Genomic DNA, 20,503 nt, shown 5'->3' with positions numbered 1-20,503 from the left:
TTCTGAGCTAAAAGGGGGACTGTGGATTTTCCGTGCTGTTTTAGAGACTCTTCCAGTCACAGCATATTCCAAGTTTGAAGCCTTTTCAGTGAAGTGCAACCCCCCAGTGCTCACCCTGGCCCCCTGGCAGTGATGGCTGGCCATGGTGCTCAAGGAATTGGGATGATGGGGTGCTCGGGGTGGTCTCCAAGGTGTGACCACCTCTGTGGCACAGTGCACACCCGGGGCACTCGTGCCCCGCTCTCCGTGCCCCCCCTGCTGCGAGACCCCACATCAAGGGTGTGTGGTTTTAAAAGAGGGCACCAGGGCCCCGTGCTGGGTGGTTTGTTGTGTTATTTGCCCACAGTGTCTGCTACGTACTAATTTCCTCTGGGGCTGCTGATGAAGTCAGTAACCACAGCCCGTGCTCCGCTCCCGGCCGGCGCCTTCCACTGCGCACGCACTTGACATGTCCCTTCCCAGCAGGGCCAGGCCAGGCACGCTCCGTCCCCGGCACCATGGACCAAAGGGAGATCCTGCTGCAGAACCTGGAAAGGGCCCAAGGCAAGAAGCTCAACCGAGGGGAGTTTGCAGAGGAGTTTTTGGTAAGTTCCCTCCAGGCTCCGCTCGGTGTTTCTGCTCGTTTCGAAGGGAACCACTCAGCCACGGGGACAAGATCTGCGTGTGACACTAGGGTTGTCTAGGGGTTTTATAACAGAAAGTCACCCAGGAGTTAACTGGGCTAAAAGGAATGTAAAGACAGAAGAGGAATTTAATAGTTTGCATTCAAACTCTTTGCTTTTTAGCTAATTACCCGAGTGCTTCCTGTTTTCTGCTTTGTGAATGCACTTGTCAAGACACAGTTTCACTTTGCCTGGTAACAGAATGGGGGTACAGGGAGGAATATGGACCCTCTGCCCCTTCTCCCCATTGCCATCTGTTATACCTGTGACACGTGTGTTCCTGCCAGGGATCTCCAAAGCTCCTTGAATTAGCTTTTACTTTTTTATGATAGAGCACAGGTTGCCCAGAGCAGCTGTGGGTGTCCAGTCCCTGGAATTGTCCAAGGCCAGGTTGGACAGGGCTTGGAGCAACCTGGGAGAGTGGGAGGTGTCCCTGCCCATGGCAGGGGGGTAGAACAAGATGATCCTTAAGGTCCCTTCCAACCCAAACCATTTTGTGATCTGGGATCTCTGTGCTGTATGACCAGCAGTGCTCCTGGCCCCTCCAGGAAACTATTTCTTGTTTCCTCAAAGCAAAATCTGCAAAAAATACTGATGGCTTCCACCATCCCCTGCATTCTGCAGTGTCCAGCTAGTTCAGATCTGTGTAGTGCCCTGAATTTGTGAGCTCTCTGACATGTTTTTATTGGTTGAGGTGGCAGGGGTGAGGCTCAGATGGCAATGCACCATCTCAGAGCTAAACCTGGTGGCTGGTGATGGCTCCTGGTGTGTCAGCTCTGGCTCTGTCAGGCTGTCTGGGCTGCTCTGAGAGGCAACAACATTGCCCAGCTTTAACAGACATCAGGAAGGGTAAACCTGGTACCTCTGTGAGATCTGAGACGTGTCAAACACCAGACTAAGCCCTGGCCGTGGCAGTGGGCTCTGGGCACAGGGGTTACTAATGGGTCCCCACGAGATCCAGCCCTGCTTTGTTGTACCAGCCAAATCTGGCACTTCAAACACTTGGGAAAAGCTGAGTGCTTGGTTTCCAGGTGTCTGGGGTAGAGGGAAGTGATTAATCTGAGCCTGCAGTGACAGTCTGTTGTTCCATGGAACAAAGCGCTGTCACAGGCTGCTGAATTTCCCCTCTCGCTGACAGGCTGTGCTTTGTGTGTGAGGCAGCAAGCTCTGAGCCCTGGTGCACAAACTGCTTCCAGCAGCCAAATGTATTCGTTTCTGACCAAAATGGCAGGTAGAAGTGGTCAAGGCTGCATTTCCTCTTGTATGGGATAAGATCTTCCCAGCGTGACCCGACTTTTGCAAGGCCGGGGCCTTTCCAGGCGATTGTGCTGGCTTGTGTTTCCAAACTAGATAGAAATGTTCAGTGCCATTTCTCCATCCTAATTCCTGCCCTCTCCTTGTGTGACCAAGCATTTGTACATGCAAATTGTGGTGGTGTTACTGTAAATTACAGGGGGGCTGTTTGAGTCCCCTTTTCCTGCCTGTGCAGTCCCACAGATGGAGTTTGATCCTTACTGCTCTACACAGTTTCCCCAGGGCAGTGGTCACAGCCCCAAGGCTGGCAGAACTCAAGGAACGTTTGGACAGCACTCTCAGGCACAGGGTGGGATTTTGGGATGTCCTGTGCAAGGCCAGGAGTTGGACTTGATGATCCCTGTGGGTCCCTTCCAAGTGGGGACATTCTGTGACTCCATGATTCTGTGATTCTCACTTGCTGTCCCATATTATAGGCATTTCCCAAGTGGTTTTATGTCAGATTATTCAGGGACAGAAAAGTAGGATGATTCAGAGCCTCAGCTCTGGGAACCCCATGTTCTTAATTAATAGAGGCTGGACACGTCCTGGGCCTCCTGTACCTTCTCCCTCCCACATTCCATCAGGTCTGTGAGATGTAACTCCTGGGGTCTTGTGGCTGAATTGAGTGTTCTAAAACTGCAGTTTAATGTTAAAAACCAGCAACAAAAAAATATAAAAGAAAAAATACAGCAAGGATGGTGCTTCTGAAGTTGATGGTAACAAATAGTGTGTGTTATTTAGAAGCTGATGGCAGTGAAATAAAATTTCATCATTTCTTAGGAGACAGATGCTTCAACTCTCTGAGTGCTTTATCCTGGAAATGAGAGAGATGAGAGATTTGCAGCCCTAAGGGTCTGTCCCAGGACTCCTTCTCCCCTCTCTTTCATCAGTCCATGTTGCTGCTCTGTTCTGGTTGCTCGTGCTCCCTTTGTGTTTGCAGTCATGGATGGGGGCATCTTTACCAAAAGTGAGAAGAATCAATCAATTTATCTGTCTTTTCTGATATCATTTGTTCAAGGTAGTTTAACAGTGTCACTCCTTTTATCTGGGTGCCAACTGTACTGAGAGTAATTCCCCCGTGTCTCACTTGTGAGGGTGATGCTTTGTGTCACTTCAGGAGCCGACGTGTGGGCACTGCCTCAGCACACACTTTCCATTCTTCAGAAGCCTGTGCTGGGGCTCTCAGGTGGTTCTGTGTCTATTCTTGCTCTGAGTATCTCGAGAAAAGCCACTCAGGAAAGAATTAATGGTACTGACCTTGCTTTGTGGCAGCAAACCTGACCCCTGGAGACCTTCACACGTGCTCTCCGGTACTGTGCTGGATGTAACACCTCTGCTGTAATTTGTTCCATTCTTTTATCACAGAAGCTGAAAAGGCAGACAACAAAGTACAAGCTGGATAAAATCTACCCTACAGCAGCGGCTGAGCAACCAGAGAATGTCAAGAAGAACAGATACAAGGACATCTTACCCTGTAGGTTGGAAATGGCACATGTTTCTATTCAGCCTTTTGTTTTTCCAGCTCCAGTGTGTTCTCATCCTCCAGTACTCTCCTGCACAGTTGTTGTATGGGAGCATCTCACTGCTGGCTCTTGGCCTTGAATCCTGCTGTTCAGATTTAAGGCTTTGGCTGCTGCAGTCCACGCTCTGGAAGACTTTGGCACATGTTGATGGTCTCAGGCACACAGTGTGATTTTGGGGTTTTCCTGTGCAGGGCCAGGAGTTGGACTTGATGATCCTTGGGGGTCTCTTCCAGCTCAGGATGTTCTATGATTCTGTGATATTTTTAGAGACAGAAGAACTGCTGTTCTCTAGGAAATACATCCCTCAATGATCATCCTTGCAAGCTTTCTGGGTGCCATTGCAAGCACTGGTTTTCCAAGGCTTTCTAGAAAATGGCTTTGGACAAAGATGTCTCCATGATGTACAGGCAAAACCTGCTGTGGTTTGTCCTGGCTTCATGTGCTGGTCTCCAAAGGACATGCTGTCCCAGGATCAGAGCAGACTGCCCCTTTCATCCATCCTATCTTGGAAAAACATAAATCAGAGAATAATTAAGGTTGGAAAAGACCTCCAAGATCATCAAGTCCAACCTTTGAACCATTGTATCTAACCCCACAGACCTGGTTTGAGCCTGTCAGATGCAGTGCTGGGTGATTTTAGGCTTGGCTTGCTGCACAGTCAGAGGGGTCAGCGTTGCACTGGGGTAGTGGCAGCACCAGCAGCTCTCCCCTAAGCCTTCACCCCCACCCCAAAAGGAGCTTGTCCATCCCTTGTGTGTGTAGGCAGCTCTGGGCAGGGCTGTGGGGAGGTGTGGGAGGGAACACCAGCTGCTTGCACAGCCACTCACCTGTTCTGGGATGAGCTCTCTGGTGTCAGTGCTCCTCCAAAGCACCTTGTGCTGCACCCCGAGGAGCTCAGCAGCCCTGACACACAGACACTGACTGCTGCTGCTTCTGCTTTTGTGCCTGCAGTTGACCACAGCAGAGTGGAGTTGTCCCTGATTACATCTGACACAGATTCCCATTACATCAATGCCAACTTCATCAAGGTATTGCCTCTTCCGTGGGGTTTTGCCCTGCAAAGGTGTTCGTGGGGTCACCTCGCTGAGTTGTGCCAGGAGGAGCAGGTTGGGGGCTCTGCTCAATGAAAGGACTCTGCAGGAGTTTCTGGGCTGTGCTCAAGGACAGCTGTGTACAACCAGGGAGCCCTCCAAAAAACACCCCGTGCAGCACAGAGCCACCAGGCCACAGGGCAAGGGACGTGTGCCTGCACTGGTGGAACAGTTTGTGGTTCACAGCCCCGACTTCCTCGTCGGCGTGGCTGCCTGGGGTGGGTGACAGTGGTGCAAAACTGCCTGTGGCCAGAGTCACCTTGGCTGAAAGCAGAGCAGAGGCAGGAAGCCTTGCACTGCAGCACGGCTGGGACCCACTGCAGGGACCAGCAACGGGGCAGGTCAGCGTGGGTTGGCTCTCCAGCAGGAGCTCCACGAGTTTTGGGACTCTCCAATGCTCTTGGGACCCTCCTCTGATTGAAAGATAGATGGACAGATGGATTGATATGGATAGATAGATAGACAGACAGACAGACAGATAGATGGATAGATAGGTAGATAGATAGACTTCCTTCATTCTCACCTCCAAGCTCCCAGATGCACTGCAAGAGCTGGTGGTGGTCTCTGGGAGCAGCCCCAACCCAGCTCCCTGGTCTGGCCCTCCCTTTGGGAGGTTTGCACACCATTGTTTGATTTAATGTAGGTGCCTAAAATTCAACTGTATGAAAGTCCTTCTGAATCCTTAACAGGCTCATTGAATAAGGTCAGATTCAGAGGGAGGAATGACTTTGTTTCTGCTGGTGAACTATGCACAGATGTCTCCATGTCTGGTTTGAATGTTCTAGGGTGTCTATGGGCCAAGAGCATACATTGCAACCCAGGGTCCTCTCCCCACTACTGTCATTGACTTTTGGAGGATGATTTGGGAGTATGAAGTCCTGGTAAGGTGCAGATTTATATTTAAAATTTATATGTTTGGGAGGATTTTTTTTTTGGTTTGGTTTGGTTTGGATTGGTTGTTTTGTTTTTTCTTTTAAGAAACGTCCATACAGGCAGAAGTCCTTTGTGGGTCAGAGGGAGCAAAAGGGTTTTACTCCAGGTGTTGTGTGTGCCCCAAATCCCTCCCATCAGCCTCCTGTGCCAGGAATCTGCTGGTGGCTGTCTCTGCCTTTGGGCTCTGGGTGGGAAGGTTCTTATACCTGGGGCTGTGAGTGATGGTCCCTGTTTTGCAGTTGTGGCTGAGGGGAAAGCAGCCCACAGAACCTCCTCATTGCTGATAAAGACCTGCAAGGGATGAGTTTGATTTCACTGCCTGGATAAGGAACTTGTGTTCAGACTTCTCCAAATGAACCTTCTTTCTGCAGGTCGTGGTCATGGCTTGTATGGAGTTTGAAATGGGGAAGGTGAGTGGTGTGTCAGAGGTGGCCTCTGCTGTGACAGTGCCAGGGCAGGGTGAGAGGAGCAGCTTTTTGTTAAATCTCATTAGTGACAGCGAGTTTCTGTTTGACATGAGCTGTTTTCTGAGTCTCCAGCTGCAAATGGTCTAGTGGGAGGTGTCCCTGCCCTTGGCAGGGGGGATGGAACGAGATGACCTTTAAAGTGCCTTCCAACCCAAACCCTTCTGTGACTGTGAAATTCTTAAGCTGTTTCCAGTAGCATAAAGAGCCTCTCTGGAAAGGAGAGTGGTGCCTCCAGGGAAGGGGAGGCTGGAGCTGCCAAGTAACATGAATTTTCTCCTGAAAACTGAGACAGGAGCATGGCTGGGCCAGCGGGGAATAACCAAACACATCCTGCTTCTCCCAACAGAAGAAGTGTGAGCGGTACTGGGCGGAGGTGGAGGGCTCTCCCCTGCACTGTGGCCCCTTCTCCATCACCTGTGTGAGTGAAGCCCCCACAGCACCATGTCCTGCCCCAGCACCTGCACTGGAAATGTGACTCTGACTTCTCCTTCTGCAGGAAGCCGAGGAGAAGAGGAATGAGTATGTGATCAGGGCTTTGAAGGTGACCTTCAACGGGGTAAGTAGGAAAGGTCAAGGCAGGAAGTGCATCTTGGATGGCTTTATTATATAAATAATATATTCAGATATGGTACATTTCGTGCAGAAAATTTCATGCTGGTCAGGCTGCTGATTTAGATTTGACAGTAGCTGAGGGAACAAAGAAAGCAAAAAATTAGTTACCTCAAACACCAGCTTCTGAAGCTGTTTGTCGGTTGTGGCAATAAGTGAAGCCAACAGGTAAAGTCAAGAATGTCATAAAATGGCTTCTTCAGCAAAACCAGTGGCAAAAACTGCTCCTCTGCCCTTTGCCTGCTGGTGCAGGCAGGACCTGGAAATGTCTGCAGCAATCCAGCTTCCCCTTGCCATGCCAGCACCCCTGTCTGTGCCTGCAGGAGCTGTGGCAGCGTCCCCTCGGTGGCACGGGCCGGCCCAGCCCCTGCCAGCTCTCTGCTCTTGCAGGTGACCCGCACCACCCACCAGTTCCACTACAAAAACTGGCCAGACCACCACGTCCCCTCCTCCATTGACCCCATCCTGGAGCTCATCAGGGAGATTCGCTGCTACCAGCCGGATGACAGTGTCCCTGTCTGCATCCACTGCAGGTGGGTGAGGTGGCTACCACTGGGGGAGGGCTACTGGCCCCCTGGACCCCCATGCTCCTGCTTCTCAAGTGGCCACAGGTGATGGCAGCTGGCCAAGCCCTCAGCCAATCTCCTCTTGGGGGAAGCCCTAAGGCAAAGGGGTCCTCTGAGGACAGCTGGCATGGCCAGGTGACAGGGAAGGAGACAGGTAGCAGCAGGTCAGCAATAGAATCATAGAGTCATGGCATTGTTTAGCTTGGAAAAGACCTTTAAAATGATCAAGCCCAACCATTAACCCAACACTGCCAAGGCCACCACTAAACCACATCCCCACATCTACATGTCTTTTACATTCCTCCAAGGATGTGACTTCACCACTGCCCTGGGAAGCTGTGCCAGGGCTGGGGAACCCTCTTGGTGAAGAAAGTTTTCCTAATATCCAATCTAAACCTCCCCTGGCACAACCTGAGGCTGTTTCCTCTTGTCCTGTCGCTTGTTACTTGGAGAAGAGGCTGACCCCCACCTGGCTACAACCTCCTTGTGGTTGTGGAGAGGGAGAAGGTCTAGTTAAGAGATCACCAGCTCTGGGCATGTCCATGTGTGGCTGATCACCACAGGGGGACCGAGAACTGTTTTCAGGGGACAAGCTGTGCCTCCCAGCCCGCAGCAAAGCCGGGGGCAGGTGGAGCCCTACATGGGGTGAAGCTCAGCAGGGCCGTCGTGCAGGTCTGCACCTTCTGCTGTGTGGGACAGGAGGGTCACAGGTGGATGTGGGTCTTCTCCAAATGTCCTTGTCAGCAAGCACAGGGTGCCCCCCGTGACGCTGTGGCTGTCGTTGCAGTGCTGGCTGTGGCAGGACGGGCGTCATCTGTGCCATCGACTACACGCAGAAGCTGCTGCAGGACGGGGTGAGTGCCAGCCCTCGGCACCTTCGGATGGCACCTGCACCCCCCTGGCTCTCCCTCACCTCTCTGTCCCTTCCCCCCCCCTCTGACTGCACATTTCAGGTGACAGCCATGAACACAAGCTCCCTGCAGCCTGAGTGGAGAGCAGTGGTGGCCAAACTGATGCTCCGTTCCCAGCCTGTGCTGCTTCTCCTCTTCAGGCTCTTCCACTGCTCCTGCCCCATCCCAATGGGACAGCATCACACCAGTGGGGCAGAATCCCCCCTCCATTGCTCCCTCTGGCCAGACCTTGACCTCACAGCACTTGGCTCTGCTCTGACCTTCACTCTTCAATTCAACTTTAGTGTCTATATTTGTCTCTCTGCACTTACACATCAGATACCCAGTGTTTCCAGACTAACACTTTGTTTCACTCTGACTCTCCAATTTTGATGTGGGGGCAATAATCCCTGGCCCCAGGGCAGGTTGCTGGGACTCAGAGTAGGGGCTGCTGTGTTCTGTTCCCCAGTTCCCTAAACCAAACCCACCCATCTGGGTTTCGTGTCCTTCGTGCTTTCCACAGATATTACCAGGGCTGTTGTAAAAGGGTATTTTCTGTGGAGTGTGAGACAGGAGGGAGAAGGTTTGTAATAAAAAATAGCTCTTTAAGCAGACCTTTTATTAAAAATTCTTGCAATAGGAGGCCTGGATTTCAGACACTGCTCTAAAGTGCGTCATGGCTTGGAATCTGCTTAGAATTAGACCTGTCTGTAATTCTGTCAGAGAAATCATAGAAATCATGGAAAGACTTGGGTGGGAAGAGACCTTAAAGCCCATCTCATCCCACCCCTGTCATAGGCAGGGACACCTTCCACTAGCTCAAGTTGCTCCAAGGCCCGTCCAACCAAGCCTTGGACACTTCCAGGAGCGGGGCAGCCACAGCTTCTCTGGGCAACCTGTGCCAGGGCCTCCTCACCCTCACAGGAAAGAATTCCTTCCCAAAATTTAATCCAAATTTCTCCTCTTTTAATTTAAAACCACTTCATCTTCTACCCTTCTCGCAAGATTGTTCCAGTGAACTTCAGTGTGTTCAGCCTGATCCAGGAGATGCGCACGCAGAGGCCCTGCCTCGTGCAGACCAAGGTATGGTTGGGAAATCTCCCCCATCCCAGGACCTCACCTTTTCCCCAGGAGGGTTCACAGCATGGAAACCTGGAGTGGTTGTGCTGGTGGGAGCTGGGGCGTGAAGATGTTCTGCAAAGTCCCTTTTCTGAACAGAAGGGTGATTTTGCAGAAATTAATTTGGTAGCTGACCATTTCCTCGTGGGCAGCTGGGACAGTGCTTGCAGAGTGACTTATTGAAGGCTTACACTGTGAAACAAGGCACTGTCCAGGAAATAAAGTGGGAACTTTTCTCTGCTGAGGCAGCCTGAAGAGGAAGCTTGGTGCAGAGCAGCATTGTTTGTGCACCCAAAAACCCCCCAAATGCTTCAGTCTGAGCCCTGTGATAGTTGTGGCTTCTGCCTCTTCTGAGAATTCACACCCTGCCAACAGACAGGAAAGTGGCAGCTTCTCTCAGGGGTGATGCTTCATTTGGGCAGAGGTGACCATTTACAGGGACCTCAGGTACTGGCACTCATGCTTATTTGTCTGCAATTTGTTTATTTGTCTGGATTGCAGGAGCAGTATGAGTTGGTTTATGATGTGGTGATTGAGCTCTTCAGAAGGAGGATTAAAGCACTCGATGCCCAGAAAGATTCTGCTGATTCCCAGGTAAAAGTCCCAGAACAAACACCCTGCCTCTAATCTCGATTCCTGCTGCAGGCCTGGGATCAATCCCCATGTTTTCTGCTCCCCTTGATGCCCAAATTGATTCTCTTTTGAAGCTGACCCATGAGAATCCAGCTCTGAACGTGCAATGCTTATCACAACCAACACCTAAATTTTTCTTTGGTCCTCAAACCATTTTATGTTTTCTATACACTTACATAATTGCTTAATGCCACGAGTGAATAGAAAAGCACCAGCTTACTACAGTAGTGGCTGATTTCCATGGGGATGTGCCAGTGGAACTTGTCTTCAGGAAGTGTTTCTGAGCAGCAGTGTGACTTTAGTCCAGGTTGGGAAGGTCCAGGTTGGGAAGCTTGGGAACACAAGGTGGTGTGGCTGAAAGTGTTACCTGCTGGTGTGCTAGTGAGGCAATCAGCACTACAGCCCATCTGTGGGAGAGAGGAGGGTAAAATATTTGGTGAAAAAACATGGCAAAGTCTTTCAAATCCACTGCACCTTCAAGGAGAAATAATGTGGTCTTGGTAAGCATATAAACAGGAACATCCAAAACATCCCTGGCTAAGCTTTTCTTTGCTCTTGCTGCTCTGTGGCTGCTGGTATGAGCCTCACTGTTCCTGTGTAGCTGTTTGAATGCAGATGAAGTAAATGCATTGACATTCTCTGAGCTCATTTGCTCAGAGCCTTTTTTCTAAAGAATTGGGAAGAGGATCCTATGACGGGATTTCTGCCTCAATCTTGACATAGGATTTGCAGGATGTCCCAAGCCAGAGCTGAGTGAGAAAAGAGCTGGAAACCCCCTTTCTTTGTGTGTGTTATGGACAGGCTGTGAGCAGAAGAGATGCAGGACTGGGTTGACATTAAATGCAGAGAATGTTTCAAGTCTGGATTTGGTTTTGCACCTCCTGCCCAAACCTCTCAGCCCCTCAGACCTCCCCGTCCTCTGAGGGTACTGGGGATGGCCATGAGCTGGTGTCACAGGTGAAACCAGCACCCAACTTGCCTGGCCACACGCCCACAGGGCTCCTGAAGGCAGAGAACTCTGCACAGGCTGCTGGGCACAGCTGGATGGTTGTAGGGCTTGCTGTACCCTCATTCCAAACTGCTCTTCAGGAGATTCTGTCCGCAGTTTTCAGCTCCAACTTGGATGTTTTCAAGTTGGTGCTTGTCATTGCCCAACTGTATTAATAATTAAAAGTAGTTGGCGCAAATTCCAGCTCCTGAAGCACCATGTTGGTGTTCTTTGCATTCTCCCTCCTCACTCTTGTTTCCCAAACTTTCCTTTCCCTAGGTACGAGCAGGGCCTCCTGCAGCCAAGCCAGTCCTGACTCCAGTGGAAGACATTTATGGTCTGAGTTTACTCACCTGGTAAGGCCACAGCACCACCGTCCCTGGGTTGGTATTTGTCCCACTTGGACTCTCATGTTTGTTCCTACCACAATTCATAGAATCATGGAATTGCTAAGGTTGGAAAAGACCTCTAAGACCATTGAGTCCAACCCTTAATGCAGCACTGCCAGATCCAACACTAAACCACGTCCCCAGGTGTCACATTTACATGGTTTTGAAACACTTCCAGGGACAGTGATTCTACCACTTCCCTGGGCAGCATATTCAAATGCCTGATCACCCTCTCAGTGAAGAAATTTTCCCTAATTTCCTCCTGATTCCTGCTCTTCTCCCTGATGTGGCTCTGAGGCTGTCTCACCCTCTTTGCCATCACCTGTCCCCCTGTTCTGCCCTGGGACCTGCTTCACTTTGTGCTTATGTGATGTTTCACATATGAATTGAAAACAGTTTAAAAATGGCTCATGCACTTGGAAACACCCCAGAGCTGGGTCATCCCAACCCTCTGCCTGGCAGTGTGCACCCCACAGGGTGCCCCCAGGCTGGTCCCACCTTCCCTCTGCATGTGCTACTCTAGTGCCTCTTGCTGCAGGAATAGCAGTCCTGAGGAGTCCAGCTTCCCAACACAGGCAGCTTCCATGGGTGGTGGGATCTCTGTGGGCAAGCTTTGGGTTGCAGTGTCTGCTCTCTGTAAATAATTTTGCTTTTTGGCACAGTTTACTGGAGTAAAGGGGCCTCCTCTGTTCACCATTCAACCATGTTCAAGTGGGGCACAGTCCTTCCCTGCACTCCTGGCTGCAGACTGAGCTGAGGGAATTCCTGAGGGAATTGCTCCTGGGAGCAATGGGGTGGGCTTTGTTAGTAGGTTAACAGGGTTTTCTGAGCACTCCATGGCTTTGACTCCACGTCACGGTGCTTTGTTGCAGCTCAGAGCGAGAGGAGCGTGACGTGCACCAACATCTTCCTCCAGTGGCACAAAGCAAAGCGTCCCTGCCATCTCCGTGTGCCCCAGGAGCACAGGGCAGCTCTGGCTGTGGAGTTCCCCCCATCAGACAGGCCTTCTCCTTTGGTGCTCTGAACTTCATCAGCTGCAGGAAGGCAGCTCCTGCCGAGCGAGGGGGGGCTGGGGACGCCCCTCGGAAACGCCGCAGCTGGGAGCTGGACCTGGACCCCAAGGGAGCAGGAGGGAGGGGGCCTGGTGGCAGAGCACCTCTGACATGGACTGCATCGACCCCTTTAGTGCTGGGGCAGCAGGGAGAAGACTGGGAATGGGATGGAAGGGGCGCCAAGCCTGCTTGGAGTTCACAGTGGCTGAATGCTGGTCACTCAAGCTTCCAGGATGGATTTTCCCCTGTGGACCTGAACCCCTCCAGACGAGAAGCAGATGGCCCCCCAAGCCACAGGAACCATGGGCAATGCCCTTACCCTTATCTCTGCTCAGCAGAAGATCCCTACTTCTCGTCACTCTCTCCAGACGACCCTGTGTCCCCAGTGTTTTCCGAGTGCTTTGTGGAGGGGCAGGACGAGCTTCTTCCTTCTTGTGCTGCCAGTGCCCCCCTGCAGCCCTCCATAGCCAGCTCCCCACTGTCCCACCACGCTCCCCTGGACGAGGAGAGGATGTCCCCAGCAAGTAAGTGCTGCAGAGCTGGGATATATGGGGCTGGATCACTCTGGATTGCTGGAGGGAGCAGATGGTGTGGTTTTTTGATGTCCAGGCTGCTCCTCAGGACTGTGCTCCTATGGGAGCTGAGGGAACAACCAGTTTCATCCTCACACTCTTTTCATCCTGCCTTAATTTTTTCCCATAAACAACGTTTTTTGGAAGAGCGTGATTTTGGGGTTTGCATTAGTACACAGTGGTTGAGAGCAGCTGTGTAATGCAAACCTTGGAACAGCTCTCACGGGGAGGCGGGGGCTGGTGCTGACCAATTCTTACAACAAAAAAGCATTCAGAGAGCTCCCAGACGTGGTTTTCTCTGAGGATGCAGTTTCCAGGTCAAAACCCACTGCTTTCTGCAAAATGTCTTGCAGGGGGACACTGAAATCTTAGTGAGACTGAGAGAACCAGGAATCAGAGTCCTGAGCAACCTGATCTAGTGGGTGACACCCCCACCCATGGCAGGGAGTTGGAACTAGATGGTTTTTAAGGTCCCTTCCAACCCAAACCATTCTATGATTTTATGATTCAACATAAGTGTTTTGCCCAGATCCTGTGGCCTTAGGACCATCATTCTTCATGTGAGAAAGGCAGAATTATCCCTTGGCCCACTCAGACACCTCCTTTTGCCTGCAGCTTTGGCATTTGCTCTGCTTTGTGCTGCTCAGGCCCTTCAGCATTCAAGGTCACAAAAACATGCTCGTTATCCAGGTGCTCCTGGGAAGTTCTGGGAGTTGCAGCACAAGCCGAGCAGCAGCAGTTCCACCAGCTGCTCATCATCTTCCCCAGCCCAGTGGGAATTCTGCTGCCAGCTCTGCTGGAGGTCTGTCCCTGAGGGCCACGTGGCTGGTCAACTGGTGCTGAGATTCTCTGCATTTTTAACCCCAGTTTAGAGGTGTTTAACCATCACCTCTGGAGCGTGGCAGGGCAGGAGCAGTGTCATGCCATGCAGGTAACCTGTCCATGTCTCTCCATGCAGGTAACCTGTCCGTGTCTTTCCAATTCCCCGCCCTGCCACAGCCAGATGACGACGATGATCCCCCACCCCTGCCCCAGCGCACCCCCGAGTCCTTTATTGTGGCCAGTGACCCGGGTAAGTGCATCCAGCAATGTTAAATGTGGAGCACTGAGGGACCAGCCAGCGTCTGTTGTTCCGTAGCGTCCGGCAGTGGCTGCGCTCCAGCTGCCTGGGGAGAGAAATGACCTCTCCTGTGTTCAATTGCTTCCAGGACAATTTCCTCTGGCCACTTCTGATTTTCAGCTTCCAGACAGAAATCCAAATATCGGGACCTCTTGGGAGTGGAGTGGTGAGACTCACTCAGAGGGCCTTCATGACTCTGTGAGGCTGAGACCATGTAAGGTAAGTAAGTGGCTTTTTATCTCTTCTCCAGCACTATCCCTCTGCTATTTTCCTTATCATGTTTCCTTCTGTGAGGAAGACCCTAGTTTTGGCACTTTGTACTTTCCATAAATTATTTCATAGAATCACACAATCCCAGAATGGTTTGGGTGGGAAGAGGTCTTAAAGCCCATCTCATCCCACCCCCTGCCATGGGCAAGGACACATTCCACTACACCAGGTTGCTCCAGGCCCCGTCCAACCTGGCCTTGGACACTTCCAGGGATTTCAGGGCTCAGGACTGGAAGGAAGATATGGCCTCAGCCAGGCTCCTCCTCATCAACATCTACTTTACTCCAAACATTATTTTTGTGGGCCCTAAGTCCCATACAAGGTAATAAATATATTGTCCCTCATTTAGAGGAGGATAATGAAGCCAGGAGGTTAGTAGTCCACTGAAGTTCATACAGCCCTGTGGAATAAGCAGGAGATGAACAAAATGTAGGCATCTCTTGATCATCCCATAGCTGACTGACAGCTCTGTGGAGTGAAAGGATAAGGCACAAGTCTGTCTTCCATTACACGAGCGTGGGGGTGTGTGTGGGAGGGTGTTTGCACATCACATCCTTTCCTCCTCTTCTCTGGCTTCCTTGTGTGCAAGAGGACGACATTTGGTTGTGGGAATTTTAAATACCTGCCTTGTTTTTTTTTGTTTTCAGAGTGTGAAGCTTCGGAGCCCCCCGAAAGGTATAAGTTTAATGCTGCGATAATCTTTAGAATTAAGATCTGCTTTTTACTGAAGCTGCCTTGTTTAGTGAATGTCATCAGGATCTGTGCTTAGTCTGATGGAAATTTTGTGTTGCTAAATACTTCTGGAACTAAATACTTCTAACCAGAACTAGACAGTTCTGCAACCAAAGGAATTGGCAGTTTTATATTTCCTAGTCGGCTCCTGCCTCATCCCATACATGAGGATGTTCCTTACAGCCTCCTCTTCTGCTGCATGTTGTGTGTTTCCTCTGAGACAACTGAGATATGCTCGTTGGTTATAAAATATATATATTTTTTTTTTCAAGCTAGGTAGCCTACTCTTTTATCTTTGCTTTCTCAGGGACAACCTGGGATCGCTCTGACTCTCCTCCCCCGCTTCCTGAAAGAACCCCGGAGTCGTTTGTTCTCACTGAGGCAGCAAGTGAGTGCTGAGCTCTTTTCTCAGGATGTAACTGAGGTTTTATATTCACACCTAAACCTGTGGATAGCTGAGATCGTGGCCCACTTGTTCAAAGCATTACCAGGTAGCGCTTCAGGCCTTCAGGGCAGGAGAGTTCAGCAGATACAAAGAAAACAAACACAACCAGGGGACTTGCTGGAAATTTCTAAAAGTGGTGCATTGGAGGAAATGAAAAACAACAACAAAGCACTTAGGAAAAAGCAGGAGGAATTGTGAATGACCACTGAAAACACATGTATGATGTATGTTCCCAGGTCTGCAGCCTGCTGCAAGAAATTCCTCGAGTCCTGCGGGTTTGGAGAACAAGGGCTCTGAAACCTCATCCAAAGAGGCCATGAAGTGCTTCAGGAGGAGCAAGGTAAAGGAAACAAAAGAGAAGGTGTAGAAAATGGAGAAGGTGCCAGTGGCTGTGTCTTGGAACTCCAGCCACCCGGAGTGCCAGTTCCTCTTGGAGAAAGTTGTTCCAGTGGTGGGTCCTACAAGAGCCGAATCATCATCAGCCTCCTCTTTTTGTGACTCCTGTTAATTATCCTCATGGGCTTGTATTTTGGGATGTTGTGGTTGAGCAGAAAAGCATTTGAGGAAAACAGCAAGGAAAATACAAACTGGAGGCATTTGGGGTGACAAGGAAGAGGCCAGGGGCAGAGGGATTGACACGAGTCTGCTTTTCAGTCTCAGCTGCAGGACACAATGCTTTTTATGAGAATAATACATGTACATTTACCAGTGAATTCCCTTTATCACAGTAGCAGACTATTTATACATGAATATTTATCAGTGTATTTATACATGTCCATTTATCCATGAATTCCCTTTGTCACACCACCTGATCCGCTGCCTCCAACATTTTTTTCCAACAAGCCTTTTCTTTTTCTATTTTTTTTTTACAGAGCATGAAAATATTGAAAAATGTGAGAAAAAGTAAGTCTTTAAGGCTAATGTGCATCTTCCCAATGGATTTAAACAAATATTAAAATAAGTGGGATGGAAATATGAAGGACTTTTCCAAAGTGAAAGTCCCTCCATATCTGCTATTTTGGAGCAGTTCAGCTCTTCAGGACCAGAGACCAACTGCTCCAACCTCATTTTTTATTTCTAGGCATCTGCAGCCCATCTTCACTGACAAAATCATCAGAGCCTGCCCCAACAAACCCTCTGAGGTCTTTCCTTAACTTTGGTATGTTTTCCTCTTTGTGTTTTGGTGGGAAGAACCTGTGTTTTGACAATCTAAATGCCAGGCAGAACATTAACAAATTACAAATGTTACAAATAATGTTTTTGCACACTTACAACTTTATTCACAACTACAGGATGTTGCTTTTCTACTGTATCTTAAAGTTTGGAAAGGAACTGAAATTACTAAGTATTTTCTAATACCTTATTATCTTAAGGAATCACATAATCAACATCTGTAACATACAGAATATATTGCATTAAAAAAAATGTCATTTCTTCCTAGGCTTTGCAAATCGATTTTCAAAACCTAAAGGCCCAAGAAATCCACCCCCAACATGGAATATTTAGATGCATTTTATAGACTCGGTGTTGCAGATTTGTGAAGTCCTCCTGAGGCACCTGGAATGCTCATCCCAGTGAGGTTTCCAACAAAATAAACACATCAAAAGCTGTTGCACGGTATTGGCAGATCAGGCACTACTTGCACACTCTTCAACTGAAGATTTAAAGTGAAGAAGAGTGAAAAAAGGACCAACAGCTTTCAGTTAATTTACAACAGGGTGGAAAGTAAACCTGGGAATAGATATTTTATCCCAAGGAGGGACATATTTTTGTTGTGTTTTGGAATGGGATCACTTCAAAAGGATGGATTTGAGCCTAAACTGGAGATAGGACCCAGTGAAGACTGTGGAATGATCTGGAAGGCCAACGGAGCAGAATGAAGTGGGTCAAAACCCTGGATGGTGCAGGCACAGCATCTCTTTGACATCACATTTGTAGGTCTACTGTAATCAAAGACACTTAAATGTTTACATTACTTGGACTAAAAAGTAACTAGCATCCTAGATTTTAGAAATAATTTAAGCTTTTTGTTTGTTTGTTTGTTTTTTTCCATCTAAGCACTTCAGAGAATTTGTCTGGATTTGGGTCAATAGGACTAAGATGGTGATTGATCCCGAATAAATTATACCTGTTTAATTGACCCTGCTGTCCTTCTATCTGGAAAAAAAAAATCCCAAACCACCACCACAGCAAGCAAAATATTATTGTTTTTCTAAAAAAACAATGCTTTTTAAAAGGATCTGTGCGTCTCCACCACAAAATTTCAGGCGGGAACTGGGAAGATGAGATTCCTCACCAGATCCCACTGCTGTTTCTATCCTCAGTGGGGAGGGATAAAGATGCTGAAAAGAGCTTTGTACGATTGTTTTCCTGTAAAGACAGAAACAAAACTGGAATATGTGGAATTCGGTCAAGAGGAATGTGCTGACCGCTGCTGGAGTAGAAAACTCAAGCTGATTTAAAGCTACTTTTGCTGGAGGAATAGTCAGAACTGCCTTATTTTTCACTCGAGTCGCGGGTTTCCTCAACAGCAGAAACTGGTTTAGTGGAATGTGTCTCTTCCCATGGCAGGGGGTTGGAACGAGATGAGCTTTAATGTCCCTTCCAACCCGAACCACTCCGGGATTCTGCGGTTCTGTGATCCACTGGTTTCATTCCCGGGCGGGGATGTCCTCCTCTCCCCCGGTCTCAAAGCCTTCCCTCCTCCGCCCTCCCCGGCGGTCGGCGTTTTAACGGATTTAACGTTACGACGGGCGAGAAACACCGTTAAAATAAACGTTATTACCCGCCGCGCCCCCACAGCCCCCCCCATCTTCCAGCGCTCCCTCAGCGCTTTCCCGCGCGCGCGCCCCCCCCAGGCTCACGTGACCCCCGCCCCGCGCGCGCGCGCACGCGCCCCTACCGGCGACGAACTACCCGTCCCAGGGTGCCCCGCGGGCCGCGCGTGCGCGGCGGCTCCCCGGCGCTCGGGCCATTTAAATGTGTGTGAGGGAGCCCCTGAAATGGCCGCGCAGGTCGCCGCGGTGCCGCGGGCCCCGGAGGAGCCGCCGCCGCCACCGCCCTCAGCGGACCGGCCCGCCCGGCCCCGCGGGCCCCGCCGCCGGCGGGCCGCACCGGGAGAGCCTCCCACCGCCAAGCGGGCCCGCCCGAGCGCGGCGCTGCTGGCCGGGCCCGGCCCGGCGGAGCCGCTGCCCCCGCCCGCCCTGCCCGCCGCGGGGCTCTTCACGTTCTCCCCGCTCAGCCTCCCGCCGCCCGCAGAGCGCCGTCACCACCACCGGCACCACGGCGAGCCCGCCGCGCACAAGGCGAGGCGCGGCAGCCCCGCGGACGGCGCGGCGGGGCGGCCCAGCCAGCGAGGTGAGAGCGCCGGGCGGGGCGCGGTGGGTTCCCCGCGGCGGGCCGGGCCGGGCCGGGCCGGGGCCGCCTGCCCGGGGAGGCAGCGCCGCGGGGCAGCGCCCGGAGCACCTGTGGAGGTGTGAGGGCAGAGGGAGCGCCCCGCGGGCTCGGTGGCCCGTGTCCGGTGGTGTCGTAGAGGGCACGGCGGGGCTGCCCCGCGGGACGGGGCGCGGGGATGGTCCTGGGGCTGCCGGGGCTGCTGCCGTCAAGGTCGCCCTCATCGCAGGTGCAACAGCAACGGCTGCGGGAGCGAAGCGTTCTTCCCTCCGTGTGTCCAGTAACGTGTGCTAGAGCTGGTAGTCTGCTGGATTTTTTAATTTATTATTATTTATTTTCTTCAGTAAGAGGGGATCCCATCAACCCCTACAAATATTTATAAGTGGTGTCAGAGGATGGTGCCACACTCTTTTTAGTGACAGGACGAGGAGCAATGGCCATAAATTAAAACACAACGAGGTCTGCCTCAACATGAGGAAGAACTTCATTACACTGAGGGTGGCAGAGCACTGGAACAGCTGCCCAGGGAGGATGTGGAGTCTTCCTCTCTGGAGACATTCCAGACCCACCTGGATGAGTTCCTGTGTCGCCTGCTCCAGGTGACCCTGCCTTGGTCTGGATGATCTCCAGAGATCCCTTCTAATCCTAACAAATCTGTGACTTCTCTAATAGAAAGGCCAAAATATCTCTGGATTTTGGTGCGTGGTGTGTATGTTTTTGTTTGTTTTGTTGGTTTGTGTTTTGGGTTTTTTTTAACAGCACAGAATGACTCTTCTGTTTCTGCTCGCAAATTTATTGTAGTAAAAGCCTCTTAGTGAGAGCAACGTAGATAAAAAGTAACTGCAAAAGCTGCTGTAATGAAAATACTGTGTTGTGAATTATGTTTTTGGAGAGTATGTGAAGGTTTTGTGCCAAAGAAACCAAAGATCCACGTGCTTACAGGAGTCAGGTCTGTAGTGTAAATTCTGGATAGGACTGTCTTAAGAATGGTCAAAACTGTTACTAGGAGAGACTTTTTCTCTGCTGGTTAATGCTTCTACTCCACTGTACTTGAATAATGACTGTAAAAGCTACTGGATTGTAAACTTCTGCAGTGTTATCAATATTTATCAGGCTAGAGTTTGAAGCAGTGTGTCCTTGTAGGCTGGAGTGTCACTGTGTCAGTTCTAACCCAGAATTAAATAAGGCCTCTTTTAATGAGGGCTTAAAGAGTGTGAAAATGAGCATCAAAATTCCAGATTTGCAAAGGAAAGCTGTTTGCTAATCTGAAGCTCTTCACTGCCTGCCCTCAGCTGCATGTGTTGTGGTTTTCAGGAAGGGGCTGGATTTCTTTCCCTGACTATCAGTTTTTATTTTGATGTATAATCTAATTAAACTACCTATTACACTGACTGTACTGTGGTTATCTGTGGCCTCAGGTGACAATGAACACCCCCCCTGTTTTTGCTGTTTAATAGTGGAGCTGGTGTGCTCAGTTATATGGTGTCTAATCATTTTGGAGTAGCTGAGTTATTGGCACTGCTGTCACTTGGCCTTGCTGCTGAGCCCATAGTTTAGTGACCTGGCCATAGCTTTTTTTATGTTTGAGGTATTGTAGGCTTTCTGTTTATTTAAAGGAATAATTAAAACTATATTTCCCTCAAGATTGTCAGACGTTATGTTCCCCATAATGTCAGTGTTTAGCTTCACTTAATACAGTGGTTTCTCACTGTGGTAGTGGGACTCTGCTGTGTTCAGTGGATCCAGCAGCAGC

The 20,503-nt window shown here is 50.3% G+C and overlaps 2 protein-coding genes and 1 long non-coding RNA gene across 3 annotated transcripts in view; 2 read left to right on the top strand and 1 right to left on the bottom strand.

Annotated features, from left to right (window-relative positions):
- Positions 1 to 441: 441 nt before the first annotated feature.
- On the top strand, positions 442 to 16,894 carry PTPN22 (protein tyrosine phosphatase non-receptor type 22). The gene is made up of 21 exons (XM_051808695.1): positions 442 to 584; positions 3,324 to 3,432; positions 4,433 to 4,509; positions 5,358 to 5,453; positions 5,877 to 5,915; positions 6,319 to 6,390; positions 6,469 to 6,528; positions 6,972 to 7,114; positions 7,935 to 8,001; positions 9,043 to 9,120; positions 9,658 to 9,750; positions 11,057 to 11,133; positions 12,039 to 12,742; positions 13,749 to 13,862; positions 13,999 to 14,129; positions 14,828 to 14,855; positions 15,220 to 15,300; positions 15,594 to 15,697; positions 16,230 to 16,260; positions 16,439 to 16,516; positions 16,799 to 16,894. Exons 1-21 carry the CDS (start codon positions 498 to 500, stop codon positions 16,861 to 16,863), a joined length of 2,334 nt encoding a protein of 777 aa, XP_051664655.1. The 5' UTR covers positions 442 to 497; the 3' UTR covers positions 16,864 to 16,894.
- LOC127480501 (uncharacterized) lies at positions 2,652 to 4,534 on the bottom strand. The gene is made up of 3 exons (XR_007907930.1): positions 3,430 to 4,534; positions 3,216 to 3,326; positions 2,652 to 2,914 (listed from the first exon to the last, which is right to left on the bottom strand). It is a non-coding gene; the product is annotated as an uncharacterized LOC127480501 (long non-coding RNA).
- A 2,019-nt stretch (positions 16,895 to 18,913) lies between the features above and the next one.
- The window catches only part of LOC127480419 (protein PHTF1-like), a 29,766-nt gene continuing 28,176 nt past the window's right edge, over positions 18,914 to 20,503 (top strand). The window contains exon 1 of the mRNA XM_051808555.1: positions 18,914 to 19,049. Coding sequence (XP_051664515.1) covers positions 18,929 to 19,049 — 121 coding nt within the window. The 5' untranslated portion in view covers positions 18,914 to 18,928. The remainder of the gene's footprint in view (positions 19,050 to 20,503) is intronic.

Source organism: Manacus candei, unplaced genomic scaffold (genome assembly GCF_025592945.1).
Source record: "Manacus candei isolate 608988 ecotype Guabito, Panama unplaced genomic scaffold, ASM2559294v1 h1tg000073l, whole genome shotgun sequence".
In the NCBI taxonomy this organism is placed as follows: Eukaryota; Metazoa; Chordata; class Aves; order Passeriformes; family Pipridae; genus Manacus; species Manacus candei.
The sequence above is the reverse complement of the archived record's forward strand: the minus strand, read 5'-3'. Positions and strand labels throughout refer to the sequence as shown.

Excerpts from the sequence above, each read along its gene's own strand:
- PTPN22 (XM_051808695.1), top strand. The coding sequence starts at position 498 with ATGGACCAAAGGGAGATCCTGCTGCAGAACCTGGAAAGGGCCCAAGGC. Across the intron at positions 4,510-5,357 it reads TCAATGCCAACTTCATCAAG|GGTGTCTATGGGCCAAGAGC; the intron begins GTATTGCCTCTT and ends TGAATGTTCTAG. Across the intron at positions 6,529-6,971 it reads TGAAGGTGACCTTCAACGGG|GTGACCCGCACCACCCACCA; the intron begins GTAAGTAGGAAA and ends CTGCTCTTGCAG.